This window comes from Aulonocara sp. 'chitande type north' Nkhata Bay, linkage group LG14 (assembly GCF_057382095.1).
Source record: "Aulonocara sp. 'chitande type north' Nkhata Bay isolate Kocher_YH1m ecotype deep benthic linkage group LG14, A_spYH_male_GT1.1, whole genome shotgun sequence".
Lineage (NCBI taxonomy): Eukaryota > Metazoa > Chordata > Actinopteri > Cichliformes > Cichlidae > Aulonocara > Aulonocara sp. 'chitande type north' Nkhata Bay.
In genome coordinates, this window is record NC_141357.1 from 19435624 (window position 1) to 19451066 (window position 15443).

The 15443-nt window shown below is 41.1% G+C and overlaps 1 protein-coding gene across 2 annotated transcripts in view; it reads left to right on the forward strand.

The window, feature by feature from the left end:
* fchsd2 (FCH and double SH3 domains 2) overlaps window positions 1–15443 on the forward strand; it is an 80328-nt gene that overhangs the window by 25208 nt on the left and 39677 nt on the right. For both annotated transcript variants that reach the window (XM_086261413.1, XM_086261414.1), the window contains exons 4-6: window positions 11764–11843; window positions 12287–12431; window positions 12573–12706. In XM_086261413.1, coding sequence (XP_086117539.1) covers window positions 11764–11843; window positions 12287–12431; window positions 12573–12706 — 359 coding nt within the window. The remainder of the gene's footprint in view (window positions 1–11763; window positions 11844–12286; window positions 12432–12572; window positions 12707–15443) is intronic.

The following is a 15443-nucleotide window of genomic DNA, read 5'->3' on the forward strand; positions in this document are numbered from 1 at the left end:
TGGTTAGGTGCAGGAGAGTTTGCATTGGTCCTCATTTTCATTTCTTGTGTTCCACACAGGACTTTTGTTCGACTGTAGTAGTTTTTGGCTCAGCATTTTTCTCCTGTTTACGTCACAACACATTTTATCAACATCTGGTAGTCAGCGAGGCTTTCTTCTTCTATTTTTGTACCTTAATTGTGGCCTGCAAACAGCTGATAGGTGCATTACCTCAACTTCTGACAGTAGTAATAATACTGAAACACTCCAGAGCTGCTTTTTTCACACCACTGTCATTTTAAACATGGCTGAGCTGTTTACATACCATGAAATTATTTTCATCCACGAGACATCCACTTTGTAGTCTACTGTTGATTTGTTGGGACACATGAAAAACCAAAATACAATTCCCAGTAGAAGGCTGAGTCAGCATACTTGTGATACTGAGCGTTAGTTAAGTTGTGTCTAAGAAGAAGCCAAGCAGCGCTTCCAGCCAAGACTGTGAGACTGTCTGATTTCCATTGTATTTGATGTTGCTCTGCATAAGCTCCCATGACATTTACACACGCATCCATACAGTCACTGAGAAATGTTCCCAGCTAAAAAAAAAAAAAATCCTCCCGGAGCTCATTAAAAACCATTCTAGTACATAACCCGGCTTGCTCTTAAGCACATATTAACATACAGATACGCCTCCTCGCAGCTGTCCATACAACCAACCCTTGTTTTGCAGCACCAGTATCCTCACCATGCATATACATGGACTGAGGATGGCAGGAGAGAGAAGGAAAAGAGGAAAGTGCTTGTTTGTGTGTGTTAGAGGATGAGTGTCTTTATTTGCATGCGGTTTGAATGATTAAGTGAGCGTTTCCTGTGGTCAACCCCTCCTCCTCCTACTTTCAGACGCTCATTACATCCCTCCCTCTATCTAGCTTTCCCTGTCTCTCACTATTCTCCCTCAGCGCTGTCTTTTTCACCTTAGAAATAGAGGTTGCCTAGCAACAGCCCCCTGACTTAGTAGGACAATAGATTCCCTCCTAATTGTAGGTGTGTGTTTGTGGAGGAATGTCGGAGTGTAGTGTTTCTTTTTTCTTTTTCTTTTTTTATATAAATGTATGATGAATGGCAAATAGATGTTGTTTCAAGATCAAATAAGCAAACAGGACGCCCCCCCCACCCCACACACCCACCCCCTTTTTTCCTCTCACAATAGGATTTTACTAGCATGTAAGGTTTGGCTCTCGTCTGTCTCTCTGCCAGACACTCAGGTAGCTGACCCCTGGTGGTGAGTCAGGAAAATAAAGCCAATCAGCCTTCAGTGAGGCAGAGGAATAATGGACATGACCCCTTAACAGAACAGCTAAAGAAAAAAGTTGAGAGCTGGGAGATGTAGGAGGACAACAGAGCGAGAATGAAAGTGAAAATTTAACCTTTGTCCTTTCAATGTGTCAAACCAGACATCCACCCGCCCTCTGCGCAGGAGTCAGCCACAATTACCAGCTGTCCATCAAAAGCTCCATGTTTTCTGAGTGTGCAGGTTAGCATGTAAGGGTTAGCTGTTTGTCCCTTATTCTCCCTCCCACGATCAGCATTACTGGAATAGTTTTAGGCTGGGGTCATACTTCACTGTACTGCCCAAAAAAGCATGCCTTCTGTGCTGCTCTGTATCTGCTGTGCTTTACTGTTACTTGTGCTAAATCAGCATTAATGTTATTGGTTATTATTGATTTATGTTGTGTTCTCTGACAAAAATAAAATAAAATTAAAAAGCATACATGAGTTCTTAGGTTCAATTCAGTTTTATTACAGTTTTATACAGCGTCAAATCACAACAACAGTCGCCTCAAGGCACTTTATATTGTAAAATCAAAACCCTACAATAACACAGAGAAAACCCCTAATAATCAGATGACCTCCTATGAGCAAGCACTTTGGCGACAGTGGGAAAGAAAAACTCCCTTTTAACAGGAAGAAACCTGCAGCAGAACCAGATTCAGTGTAAACATCAGATCTGAATATTGTAAATAAACTGAAACTAGTGCTTTTGCATTTTATTTTTTTTACTTTTTTCTTTTTCCTTCTTCACTGTTTCACCTCTATATAGTGCTCTCACACTGTCTTCAAACTGTATGTAACATGATCTCATGCACACATCCATTATACTGTAGCTGTCTTGTTAATCATGCATTTATCTCTAATGTGTCTGATATTAGATATTGTTATACTATTCCATTTGCATTGATTTCAAGGTTAATAGAAGTCTAAGGAAAAAGGAGAGACTGCGATAAAGAAAGTGACAGCTTCTCTTTTATCTCCCTGTTCTCTCACATTCTTACACTGTCCTGTATGGTGCTTCTATTCAATTTAGCCTCCACTCACTGTTCCCTTACTTTACTGTAGCTAGCCCTGCACACACATAAACAAGAAACAGAGAGCTTTGGGGGCAGATGAGTGAAGACTGGATGAGACGAGAGAGGAAATCAAGTATATTGTTCTTGGAAGTAGTTAAGAAAGTGAGGGCGGGCTGAAAAGGCAGAGATGCAAAGACAGGCAGAAATCAGATAGAGACAGAGGGAGAGAAGGCAGCTAGAGAATGGGCAAACGTGAGAGAGACGCAGACAGGAGAAAACAAGTGAGTGGAACAAAGGGAGTAAACACCGGGCAGAAGTATCAAGGTGATTGTGTTTAGCAGGACTGCAGCCAACAGACGAGTAATAAACTAAACAAAGAAATTGTGAAGGGATGAGTGAAGCATAGAAACTGCTAGTCACTTATACAGTGGGGCAAAAAAGTATTTAGTCAGCCACCGATTGTGCAAGTTCCCCCACCTAAAATGATGACAGAGGTCAGTAATTTGCACCAGAGGTACACTTCAACTGTGAGAGACAGAATGTGAAAAAAAATCCATGAATCCACATGGTAGGATTTGTAAAGAATTTATTCGTAAATCAGGGTGGAAAATAAGTATTTGGTCAATAACAAAAATACAACTCAGTACTTTGTAACATAACCATTGTTGGCAATAACAGAGGTCAAACATTTACTATAGGTCTTTACCAGGTTTGCACACACAGTAGCTGGTATTTTGGCCCATTCCTCCATGCAGATCTTCTCGAGAGCAGTGATGTTTTGGGGCTGTTGCCGAGCAACACGGACTTTCAACTCCCGCCACAGATTTTCTATGGGGTTGAGGTCTGGAGACTGGCTAGGCCACTCCAGGACTTTCAAATGCTTCTTACGGAGCCACTCCTTTGTTGCCCGGGCGGTGTGTTTTGGATCATTGTCATGTTGGAAGACCCAGCCTCGTTTCATCTTCAAAGTTCTCACTGATGGAAGGAGGTTTTGGCTCAAAATCTCACGATACATGGCCCCATTCATTCTGTCCTCAACACGGATCAGTCGTCCTGTCCCCTTGGCAGAAAAACAGCCCCATAGCATGATGTTTCCACCCCCATGCTTCACAGTAGGTATGGTGTTCTTGGGATGCAACTCAGTATTCTTCTTCCTCCAAACACGACGAGTTGAGTTTATACCAAAAAGTTCTACTTTGGTTTCATCTGACCACATGACATTCTCCCAATCCTCTGCTGTATCATCCATGTGCTCTCTGGCAAACTTCAGACGGGCCTGGACATGCACTGGCTTCAGCAGCGGAACACGTCTGGCACTGCAGGATTTGATTCCCTGCCGTTGTAGTGTGTTACTGATGGTGACCTTTGTTACTTTGGTCCCAGCTCTCTGCAGGTCATTCACCAGGTCCCCCCGTGTGGTTCTGGGATCTTTGCTCACCGTTCTCATGATCATTTTGACCCCACGGGATGAGATCTTGCGTGGAGCCCCAGATCGAGGGAGATTATCAGTGGTCTTGTATGTCTTCCATTTTCTGATGATTGCTCCCACAGTTGATTTTTTCACACCAAGCTGCTTGCCTATTGTAGATTCACTCTTCCCAGTCTGGTGCAGGTCTACAATACTTTTCCTGGTGTCCTTCGAAAGCTCTTTGGTCTTGGCCATGGCGGAGTTTGGAGTCTGACTGTTTGAGGCTGTGGACAGGTGTCTTTTATACAGATGATGGGTTCAAACAGGTGCCATTCATACAGAGATTTTCCTTGTTTGAGGTGACCAAATACTTATTTTCCACCCTAATTTACGAATAAATTCTTTACAAATCCTACCATGTGGATTCATGGATTTTTTTTTCACATTCTGTCTCTCACAGTTGAAGTGTACCTCTGGTGCAAATTACTGACCTCTGTCATCATTTTAAGTGGGGGAACTTGCACAATCGGTGGCTGACTAAATACTTTTTTGCCCCACTGTAGATTATAACTTTAACATATGCTCTTACTGGGTGACATCACTTCCTCTTTCCGCAGTCACTCAAGTGTAATCATGAGTTATTTCTGAGAGTTTAAAGCCCTCCGGACAAATTTTGGGTGCGACCGTTAATACTTTAGATAAAGTACAGTCATCATTCCTACCAGTGAGTAACAGTTGTGTCATCACACTTTGTCCTGTAATCAGTACCTCTTTCACACAGCCACTCTGGGCATTGTTGGGAGGGAGAGTGCGGTGGTTCGTGGGGGATTCACGCTATTATGAGTCAGCTAAATATGTCAGAGTATGGGGTGCATGCTACCTACTAGCATTATTATTAGACAAACATTATAAAAAGCTAGTTTTTGATGCTTGTTTTTGCAGCATATGGAATCATTTTATCATGCTCATTTTACTCTGACTCAGAGCTCATATTCATCTGATTTCCAGACACTCTGCCAAATAAAACTTTAACAATCAGTCATTCACCACAAGAGCTATTGAGTGATAAAGATAATGGGATTGAGGAAGAAAAAAAGACCAGTTATCACCATGATATCATTTTTCTCTAGAGATGAGAGAGAGATGTAGCAGGATGTGCATTGTTTAATAAAATGATTACTAGCCCAAACATATTGAAATATGCTAATTCTTATGTGTTTACATTCAAAACCTCATGTTTTAAGTAGAGATGGCACGATACCACTTTTTTATGTCCGATACCGATACCGATATCATAAATTTGGATATCTGCCGATACCGATATGAATCCGATATAGTGTTTTTTAATCAACAAAACTGTTTTTTAAATATCTTGCTGCATTTTGTATAAGTTCATACTCAAGTTTAAAACAACAACTACACTAAAGCTATTCTGTTATACCTGTATGCAAAAAAAAAAATTTCATAGTTCAGCAATACTGATCAATCTAATAAACTTAAACCTACACCATCCTCCCTATTCTGGTTTTTTAAAGAGTACTTAGCATAAATATTAAGCAACCTAACTAATAGGGTTCCAACTCCCAGCAACAACAAAAATAAATAAATAAAAAATAGGGAACCACCCCTCACGCTCCACCTCATGATGCTTAATCGACGTAATCAACCTTAATTTGATGCACTGTGAAAAAAAATGCACAGAAATCAATTATTTTTCAAGAAATATTAAATAGATTCAACATCTTTCTTCAACAAAATTGCAGACTGCACAGATGGTACCTTCCCAAAGGAAAAAGTACTATAGCTTACTAGGGTATATATATTAGACTTAATAGTTACTATATACAATAATGGACTTCTATTCATTTTGCATCAAATTAAAACTTTGGGTGTCAGATAATTATTTATTAAAAGCTAGACATTTTAAATGAGAATAAGAAAGAAAAGTATGTCTTTGTGCCCCCTTTTCCCTGTTAATGCCCTATCGGCCCCCCTGGCTAAACTTTGCTAGATCCGCCCCTGCACAGTTACCAGCCGTCAGCTACGTAGAAAAAGATCCTGGAGTAGAAAGTAATATTAAATACATTCTAACAACAGCTGATCAAGCTTAAACGTGCTGCTGTTGTTCAGCCGCTGGTTTCCTCTTTCTGGTGCAAAGTGGGCCAAAAGCAAACTAGAGACACGGACTCGCGACAGAAAAGCCGATCAGCTGATCGTTAAGCAGTTTCATGATTGAAGTAGCAGCAAGAAGAGGCAGTCGTTTGTTAAGCTTAACGCAGGAATGCTTTACAAACATTCAGAGATGGACTTACACACTTGCTTTACTTCTCTCGGGATAACTTTGTCGGAGATGAAATGCCGGGTTGCTAGCGAAGCTCCAAATGCTATCCAGACCACCGACAGGTCCTGCATGCCACAGCCGCTCTATCACGTGATGCATACTGCTCCGACGTGCTAACGTTCTGAGGTGAGTTACGGCGTGTTGCAAGTTTTGTGAGGTGCTTTCGTGATATTTAATGGATCGGATTACATTTTTTATTTTTCTCCGATATCCGATCCAGTAATTTAGGTCAGTATCGGACCAATACCGATACGTAATATCGGATCGGTCCATCTCTAGTTTTAAGCCGTGATTTACAAACTCATGCGGAGTTTAAACTCAGCAATACTGGTACAGTATTTACTTGGTATCAGATCGATACTAAGTAAATAAAGCACTAGTCTGCAGCTCTAAAAACAGGAGTGTTCTCAAAACACACTTATCAAAAATAATTGATCAGTCCTGCAAGGCTATTGGTGTATTGCCTTACTTCTTGTCAAAGTAACACAGGGACTGTCAAAATTTCAAACAGTTGCAAATAATCTGTCCCTAACAATACAGCCTGTGTGGTAGTTCTGTGTAGCCCACGGCAGGTGATGCGTCAGCTGCATTCTGGGTACTGGAAGAGCTGTGTTTGATTTAGGTGCTGGATGAGTAGAGCTTTCATGATACGTATCGCAGGGCGACCTCTCGCTAGCTGTGGCTGTTATTTGCTCTTTTCTCACACTGGCACAAATCGCTGCACCTGAACATCACACGAGCTGGCTGGTTAAATACAGTTTAATGTCCAGTTGGGTGAGTCCTTCACCTTTTCACATGCCCTACATGAGGTAATGACTTTAAAAGTGGTGTGCAAACTCACATGTTTATAATAACAAGTGTAATTACTGGATGTTTAGCGAAGCCTACTAGCTCATATGCCTAAAATACGCAGAACTTAGCCTTTCTCCTTCTTCCTTCAATTTTCCTTTGTTTGTCAACGATTTGTTACTCTCTCTCTAACACACACACACACACACACACACACACACACACACACACACACACACACACACACACACACACACACACAGGATATCCTCCAGTCTGGGTACCCTGTTTTGCCACTCTGATCACAAAAACAGGATATATGTGTGTGTGTGTGTGTGTGTGTGTGTGTGTGTGTGTGTGTGTGTGTGTGTGTGTGTGTGTGTGAATGTGACATACACACACATAAAGACACACTACTAAAGGGAGCATTTCTACTTCACCAAGACCACATAGGGAGGGCAGAGGAGTTGCTATGGCAACATGCTGTTCAGGTGGTTGTCAGGTGATGACAGCAGAGAAAGGAGGATGGAGGGATGAGACGTCCTGTAGAAAATGAATAGAAGGAAGCTGGAGAGAGTGAGAGAGAGAATGAGAATGAGAAAAAAATGGAAAGGAACAAAGCATACTGCATGAAAATAGAGAGGAAGGGGGGAAGAGAGGCTGTAGCAAGAGCAGTTGGAATAAAAAGATGAGCCAGGAGTAACTGAAGAGCATCCTCCTAATAGGCCAAGAGCACCTTAGGTAAGCTTTCACATAGGGCTGGGCCATATTATACCGTTCACGGTAATACCGGTATAATGTTAGGCAACGATAGGAAAATGAAATATCGCGATAGAATGGGAGTAAAACGCGCATGCGCAGTGCCTTTGTTTTCATACGCACATGGCCGATTGTTGAGTGAAACAGATGAACCAGAATTGGTTTGTAAAAATGGTGCAACTTCCGTGATGTGGAACTGGTTTGGTGTTTGTCCGTCAGATACACAACAAAGCACATTTTTTTGCAGAACATGCAAGCGGCCGTTGTTATTGTCGTATTTGTCGGACTAAGATGCTCTTAAATCTGGGAGTAATCTGGGTCCTAAACTCCGTATGCTTCAGGTCAAACGAACACTGCAGCATCACTTAGAGTTAAAAACTGTCTAAATTCTTTCATCTTTAATAAAACGATCAGCATTGCTGCTTTACCAGGTGTAACTATAAAGTTTAACTTCCAGGCATCCATGAAAACAAAAGTTATTACATTTAACGGAGTTAGAAGTTAGCAGGAAGCTAGCGGAAGTTAGCTCGCTAGTTTCGCTAGTTACCTAAGCATGATATTGCATGTTCTGACTGAGAGATTTCTGAAAAAAAAATCAAACGTACAGCTCTGCTATCACTTCCAACATAAATGAAGACAGGAAACTAAACAGCAGTGATGTTTGTAGGGTTACTGAAGTTGGGCTAGCTGGTATATAATGATGTGCTACGTGATCGCTAGCGACACAGCTATGTTAGCATAACATAAACAGTGAAGCTGGAGGACGAACACTAACACTTTTCCACTTATAAAAGTTAACGTGAAGGTTCTTCATGGTTAGAGACAAATGCAATCGCATGGCAGGATGCTGTAAAAGGACCAAACTTCAGTCAGGAGAACAACTGAGATAATCCATCCACAATACGAGGTTAGTCATTAATATACTGCAGCAACATGGGAATAGAGCAGCTGCCAGAGAATTCAACATTAATGAATCAATGGTACAGAAGTGGAGGAAGCAAGAAGAATGAGTTTAATAAAGTTTGATTTATCTGACTGCTTTGTTTCGCTTAATGTGCCTTATAATCCCGTGCACCTTATGGTCCGAAAAATGCGTACTGCACACTGCAGTTTAATGTTGCAAAGCACCTCTTTTTAACTTCAGTGGATATTATACATGGTTATGCTCAGGATATGTCAGCCCATTTCTACTGGAAATGCCTTTTGGTTAAACTTTCAGCAAGGAATTTGCATTTGCACTGTTACATTTTTATAAAGCTTTAATGTACATAAAAACCAGCTTCTTGTTTAAGTGAAAATAAATGGAAGGTTGTCTTTTTGCGCTAGTAATGTTGTGGAGTTGTATTTTGTCTCGCATCAATTATATCGTCGGTTATATCGTTATCGCAAATTTTCAAATATATATCGTGATAAATATTTTTGGCCATATCGCCCTGCTCTACTTTCACATATCAGTCAGTCAGTGTCCTTCTCACCATTCAGTCATTGCTCTTACTCTGATAACAGCTCTGTAGGCTGATCTAAGAGGGTCCAAGTTGTGTGCTGGCATAAAAAAAAGGTTTGGAGCAAGGACATGCAGGTGGTCAATGTCTAATAGTGAAATGGCTACTCCTGCAACTTTATGTTTTGGCTTGCTTTCAAAGGCACTCTCACCTTTAAATAAATGGTAAGTTCAGATTTGTTTAAGTGTGAATTTGCCCACAGGTTCATATTGAATGTAAGAATGTCCTGTTCTTACCCAAGTGATGGGTTGTCTTCATTCTGAAGACAGCTGGAGGTCAAAATGTAGTTTAATAGCTTTATTGACGGTTCTATGGCATAACATCCTCTATCTCCTAGCTGTTACAGTGCAGTGCAAAGAATTTCTTCGCTAGAAACAAACCACAGATCAAGTCAGAAATCCGGAGCTCTTTATGTTGTTATGGATGCACATATGGAAAAGAAATACAAACAATTAAAAAAAAAAATTAGAATCCCATCTGGTAGTACAATGTTTCTCTCCGTTACTTTTCCATATGGGTGGCCTCAGTGTGGAGTGGATTAAGAGCTGCAGTAGCAGAGAGATGTGATACTGTAACAAGAGATGTGGAGTTGTAACAAGAATGAAAAAGGAAGAGAGGTTCAAACGCAGCCTGTCTTCACTGTGCTGGACAGATGGATAATCCTCATGTGAAGTGGGCGTGAATGTTAGTTTGTTGGTATTGGAAAGTTCTGCAGATGAGTGTCTAATCAGACTGTTTGAGCAGTTTAGCGTTCAGAGAGATTTCTTTGAGGCCTCAGGCAGCAGTCGGTGACCACTGGTTGCTATGTGAAAATGAATATTACCTGACCAGCTGTGAAGGGTTCTGGTAATCGTCGGTGTGAAATCAATTGCTAAAGCCTTAACCACGAAGGCCTAGACTGGTAAGTGACTTCCTGGTAACCAGTTGGGGAGTGGCTTCTGGAGGTTGCCGTCACTAGTGTGAAATCTGTTGTAAAAGGGTATATGGTGCTGAACCGAAAACCTAATTGCAATTAGTAGTTAGCAGATTCCCAAGGTTGCCCATAGTTTGCATGAAGGTGTTGACTTATCTGCAAATACTTGTAAACTACTTGCCACAGTGAAACTGTTAAAAGTCCAACACAAACCAGAAATGGAGAATGTTGGCTTCAAAGTAAAAGTGCCATCCAGATCCACTGCAGCCTGTTGGTAAGAGTGAGAAAAAGAGAGCGAGGATGACTGTTCTTGATCTTTATGTGTTCATGACACAAGGTTGCTGATGCCAGTAATCTTGCCCATTTGTTTATTTTGCTTTTGCTGTTTCTTTATCTTTCCTTTATTTGTGCAAAATAAAGGCACAAATAGATAATAAAACTAAACCTGGACTCTCTTTATTAATCTACTCACTGCATGTCATGTACTACAAAACATGCTTAGTTCACTCCAGTTGAGACATTTAGGAGATAATGCTGTTTTTTTTTCTTTTTTCTTCATAAAAGAGTTATTCTCCCTTTCTTTATGAGGTTTTTAGACAGTGGATGCCAGGGGTCACTAGGCCACAGTCTCCCCCAGGACACAAGCTTGTGTGTCAGCTGGAGGGAAACAAATATCTGGTCCAGGAAACTAGAGAAAGAACTGTTCTTTGATGGCCTCAGTCACCATCTGTGAAAGGTGAAAAAAAGCAAGATGAGAAAGAGAGATACAGGGTAATTCTGTTGAGTATGTTATAATGAGAGAGACAAAAGTAAAAGAGAGCTCAATAGCATGGTATTAGAAAAAAAGAGCACAGAAGGGATGTGTATATGTGTAAATGCAATTGGGTGTAAGGGGATTGTGGGGGGGCAATAGTTAGATTTAAAAATAGGCCTTTTGAGAATCATAATGTAAGTGATGAAGGGTGAAGCATGGAGAGAGGGAAGTGTTGGTGATTTAGGATAACAAGGAGGAGATTTGTAAAGAGGAATGATATCAGATTTACATGCAGATCTGGAAGCTTGATAAAAAAGATAAAGGGAAGAAGGTGGCTTTGAGGATTGGAGTATTTACCTTGAAACTCAAACTGTCTTGACTGTATTTTAGTAGGGATTCTTTTATTAAGGCTACCCATCCCTACGAACGTAAACACAGGGACACGAGGACAGAGCGTTTGTGAGTCACTGTTACTGACACAGTGACCCAGTCTGGAAGATGTAGGTTACCCTTTCTTGTAGCCCTCAGGTTTCTCGGGAACTGACTCGGATTTACTGATACAAAGCCGGTCTATTGTTTTGTGCACTGATACCCAAACTAAACTGTAAAACATCCACTGTACAGAAATAAAAATCCAACCGCCCATCTTCACCATACGTTCCTTTTTCTTGCATAATGATAACAGTGAATGCATTTTCTGTCAAGTTGCAGATTTGAATGTATTTTATTCGCTATGAATTCCAAACATTAGACACTGTTTCTCTCATCTGAATGACTGGGTGCAAGTGAGCTGACTCAGTGCAGTTCACAAACTTGTAATTCATTTTATTCTAACAGTCTGCATGTTTCCTATAACATCAAAAGCATCTTCTCCGGGGATTTGGCAGGGATTCATTAATCAGACAATAGGAGCTAGATGGTCCTTAATTGTTCCCAGCTCCCCATTTTTGTGCTCTTGTGCTTTCAGGCTCTGCAGAAGTTAGCGAGTCAGTACCTAAAGAGAGACTGGCCTGGAATCAACCCTGATGACCAGAGAACAGACTATAGGTAGGTTTGTGTGTGTGCATATGACACAGAAAAATGCACATATTACATAAAATTAGGAGCTGGAAGCTACTTTGTCTTCTTGCATCATCTACAAATTTATTTCAGCTGCAGTGTTCACATGAAGGCTGAAATTATACTGTGCTGGAGTCGTTCAATATTCTAGAAAAAAATCGTCATGGTCTACAGCACAGTTATGAGTCATTATTTACTGTAACAGAGGCACTGAAATAGAAGACTTGAAGTTGGATCTAAGTTATTCTGACAAACAGAAATAATGCATTGCGACACAAATTTTCTCCCCTTGTGGTTCCCTGCTCACAAAGTTTTTTTAAAACCCACATTTTAAAAAACATGTCCAATATCCAAGCAAATGGATATTGGATTAATTAAATAATCCAGCTGCAGAAACTTTCCAGCACTCAGTGCTTTTTCTCTCCTACTAGGAATGTGTATGCAGTGTGGAGGTCCTATTTGGAAGGTACAGTCCAGGTGAGCCAGTCCAGGCTCAATGTATGCGACAATTACAAGAGTCAAGTATCAGAGCCCGCTAAGACTGTTAGACTGTACAAGGAGCAGCAGCTTAAAAAGGTGAGTTGGTCATTTTTTTCCTGAAGCAGTATTTGTGCTCTGTTGCTGCTGCATCTTTCCAATGTGCTTGCTCAGAGTTAACTTCATGTTGTTCTGCTTGTTCTTCAAACATATGCCTGTTGTCTTTTTCCCTTTTCACAGACAATAGATCAGCTGAGCGGCATTCAAGCAGAGCTGCAGGAGTCAGTGAAGGAGTTGGCCAAAGCTAAGAAAAAATACTACGACTGCGAGCAGGTTGCCCACGCTATACGAGAGAAGGCCGACATCGAGGCGAAGTAAGTCTGCCGCAACACTGTGCATGTGTGTGTGTGTAGGGCTTTTCAGGTAGTTGCCAAGTCAGTTTCAGTGAGGGGATCTGGTGTCCCTGTTATGCTGTGGAGGGCACATATTTGCCTGGCACGAGTTGGGTCCACTTGCAAATCAATACAAAGCTGTTCTAATTTTTTTATTGTCTTTGATTTTGAGCGGTGCAGTTACCAGATTTAGATGAAATCGGTTGCAAAGAGGATGCGGCACCAAAAACCTCTTTGGGATTGCTTTGATTGCTTGAGGGTTGTGTTTTGTTTGCATTGAAGACACTGATTTCTCAATTCATCTCATTGATGTGACCAACAGATTTCAACCAACTATTACTTTGATGGTTACCATTCAGTTCAATTCAATTGTATTTATCTAGCACCAAATCACAGCAACAGTTGCCTCAAGGTGCTTTATATTTTAAGGTAAAGACAATTATACAAAGAAAACATTCATACACTATATTGCCAAAAGTATTCACTCCTCTGCCTTCATATGCATATGAATTTGAGTGACATCCCATTCTTAACCCATAGGGTTTAACATGATGTCAGTCAGCCCACCCTTTGCATCTATAACAGCTTCAGTTCTTCTGGGATGGCTTTCCACAAGGATTAAGAGTGGGTTTATGGGAACCTTTGACCAATCTTCCAGAAGCACATTTATGAGGTCAGAAACTGATGTTGGATGAGACGGGCCGGCCCGCAGTCTCCACTCATAATTCATCCTAAAGTTGTTCTGGCGGGTTGAGATGAGGACTCTGTGCAGGCCATTCAAGTTCTTCCACACCAGACTCACTCATCCATGTCTTTATGGACCTTGCTTTGTGCACTGGTGCGCAGTCATGTTGGAACAGGAAGGGTTCATCACTTCATGGCTCAGTTGCTGTCATTTCCAGTCGCTTCCACTTTGTTATAATACCACTAACAGTTTACTGTGGAATATGTAGTAGTGAGGAAATTTCAGTGCTAGGCTTACTGCACAGGTTGTGTCCTATCACGGTACCACTCTGGAATTCACTGAGCTCCTGAGAGCGACTCATTCGTTCACAAATATTAGTAGACGCAGTCTGCATGCCTAGAGGCTTGATATTATACACCTGTGGCAATGGAAGTAACTGGAATACCTGAATCCATTGATTTGGGTGAGCGAGGGAATACTTTTAGCAATATAGCGTAGATTGCGCCACACTTTTTAGCTTTAGTTCATTTCTGTGGAACCTACAGGTGACTGCAGCAAACTGATAGCAACGAAAGACATTGCAAGGTTTTCGGTGTAGCACCTCTTTGAGACCCATTTCACCTATTTACTGCCTGTGGGTCACTGAAGGATGTTTAGGCCTGTGTGAATAAAGCTCAAGAGAGCACTTTACACAACCGTGTATCATAACACCAAAATGAGAGAAGAGTCCTCCTAAATATCAAGTCACACCCAAAGTCTACTGGTGGTAAATCCTGTCTCCCTACACTTGTCTTACTTAGAAACTTTATGTTGGGTTTTTCTTTAATTTACCACACTTCTTGGTAAATATATAAAAATGGTGTGACTAAACAGATGGTCTCCATGGTGAGGGAGAATGTAATCAAGAGAGTGAAGCTGGTTAACCTCATAAGGAGAATGTGTGTGTGTGTTTCTGTTTGGAGAGAGATAAAGAAAGGGAAAAACATTGTCATCGAGGATGAAAGAAGCAATCAGTCATAAACATACACAGGTGTTTGAAAGAGAGAGAAAAAATACAGACGAAAAGACATGAAAACAACAACAGAGGAACAGTAAAGAATAGTGTGGAAACATTGACTGACTTTAGTTTTGATGAATCAGCTAACCACATCTAAACGATGTTAATTTGATATTATTAATTAATTTGAAGCATAGCTCCAGCAGATATATAGAGAGTAATGTTGATGTTGATTGAAAGCACTTTTTTCCTGTGACCCTGGTGTCTGTCCTTTACTTTTTTATTACCTTCCAAGCTTAAGAGGCTTTCTGATTGAACAGCCACCTGACCTGTTTCTGCTCTAAGAATTCAAATCTTGAAGCTTTGCAGTCTCACAATTAGTTCCAGAGTTTGATCTGGAGCTGATGAGTGTTGTTTTCCTCCCATCCCTTGGTAGCAGTAGCTATGGTGACATTTTCACTTCATTGAATTCTCAACCCTTGGTTTGCGCTCACATCGATTGGCCAATCTACTCTTTTCTGTTCTCCATCGCTCAGTAGAAAGTAGCAGCGATGGAAATAACTGTATCGCCTGTGTGCCATTATTGGAGAGTATGCACATGCGTGTGTGTTTGAGAGGATAAAAATGGCGAGGCACAAGGAACACACAGGAATAAATTGGTGTGAATGTTATTTTTAACAGCACTCGGGGTGTAAAGTAGGACTTAAGTAGAAGCATTTTACAGGTACTCTCGCGCGGGGAACTGGCAGAGAAAATTACACACTGAAGCATTTGCATCGGCGAGTGTTAGATTTAATCGAAATAAACATGCTTTTTTTTAATGTTTTTGCGCTCATGCGCACGGATACACATGCCGGGAGGAGACAGGCTCTCTCTGTCATTGATACAAATGAGTGTCTGGATCAGGCTCACATTCATCACTGTCAAGTCTCGCTCTGCTCAGGCCAGGGTTCGTCTATAAAGTCTGGTCCGAATCAGAGGATGGAGATGTGGTAGAAATCCTTGGATCTTCCCTTCTGTCGTCTTTTACTTGACAT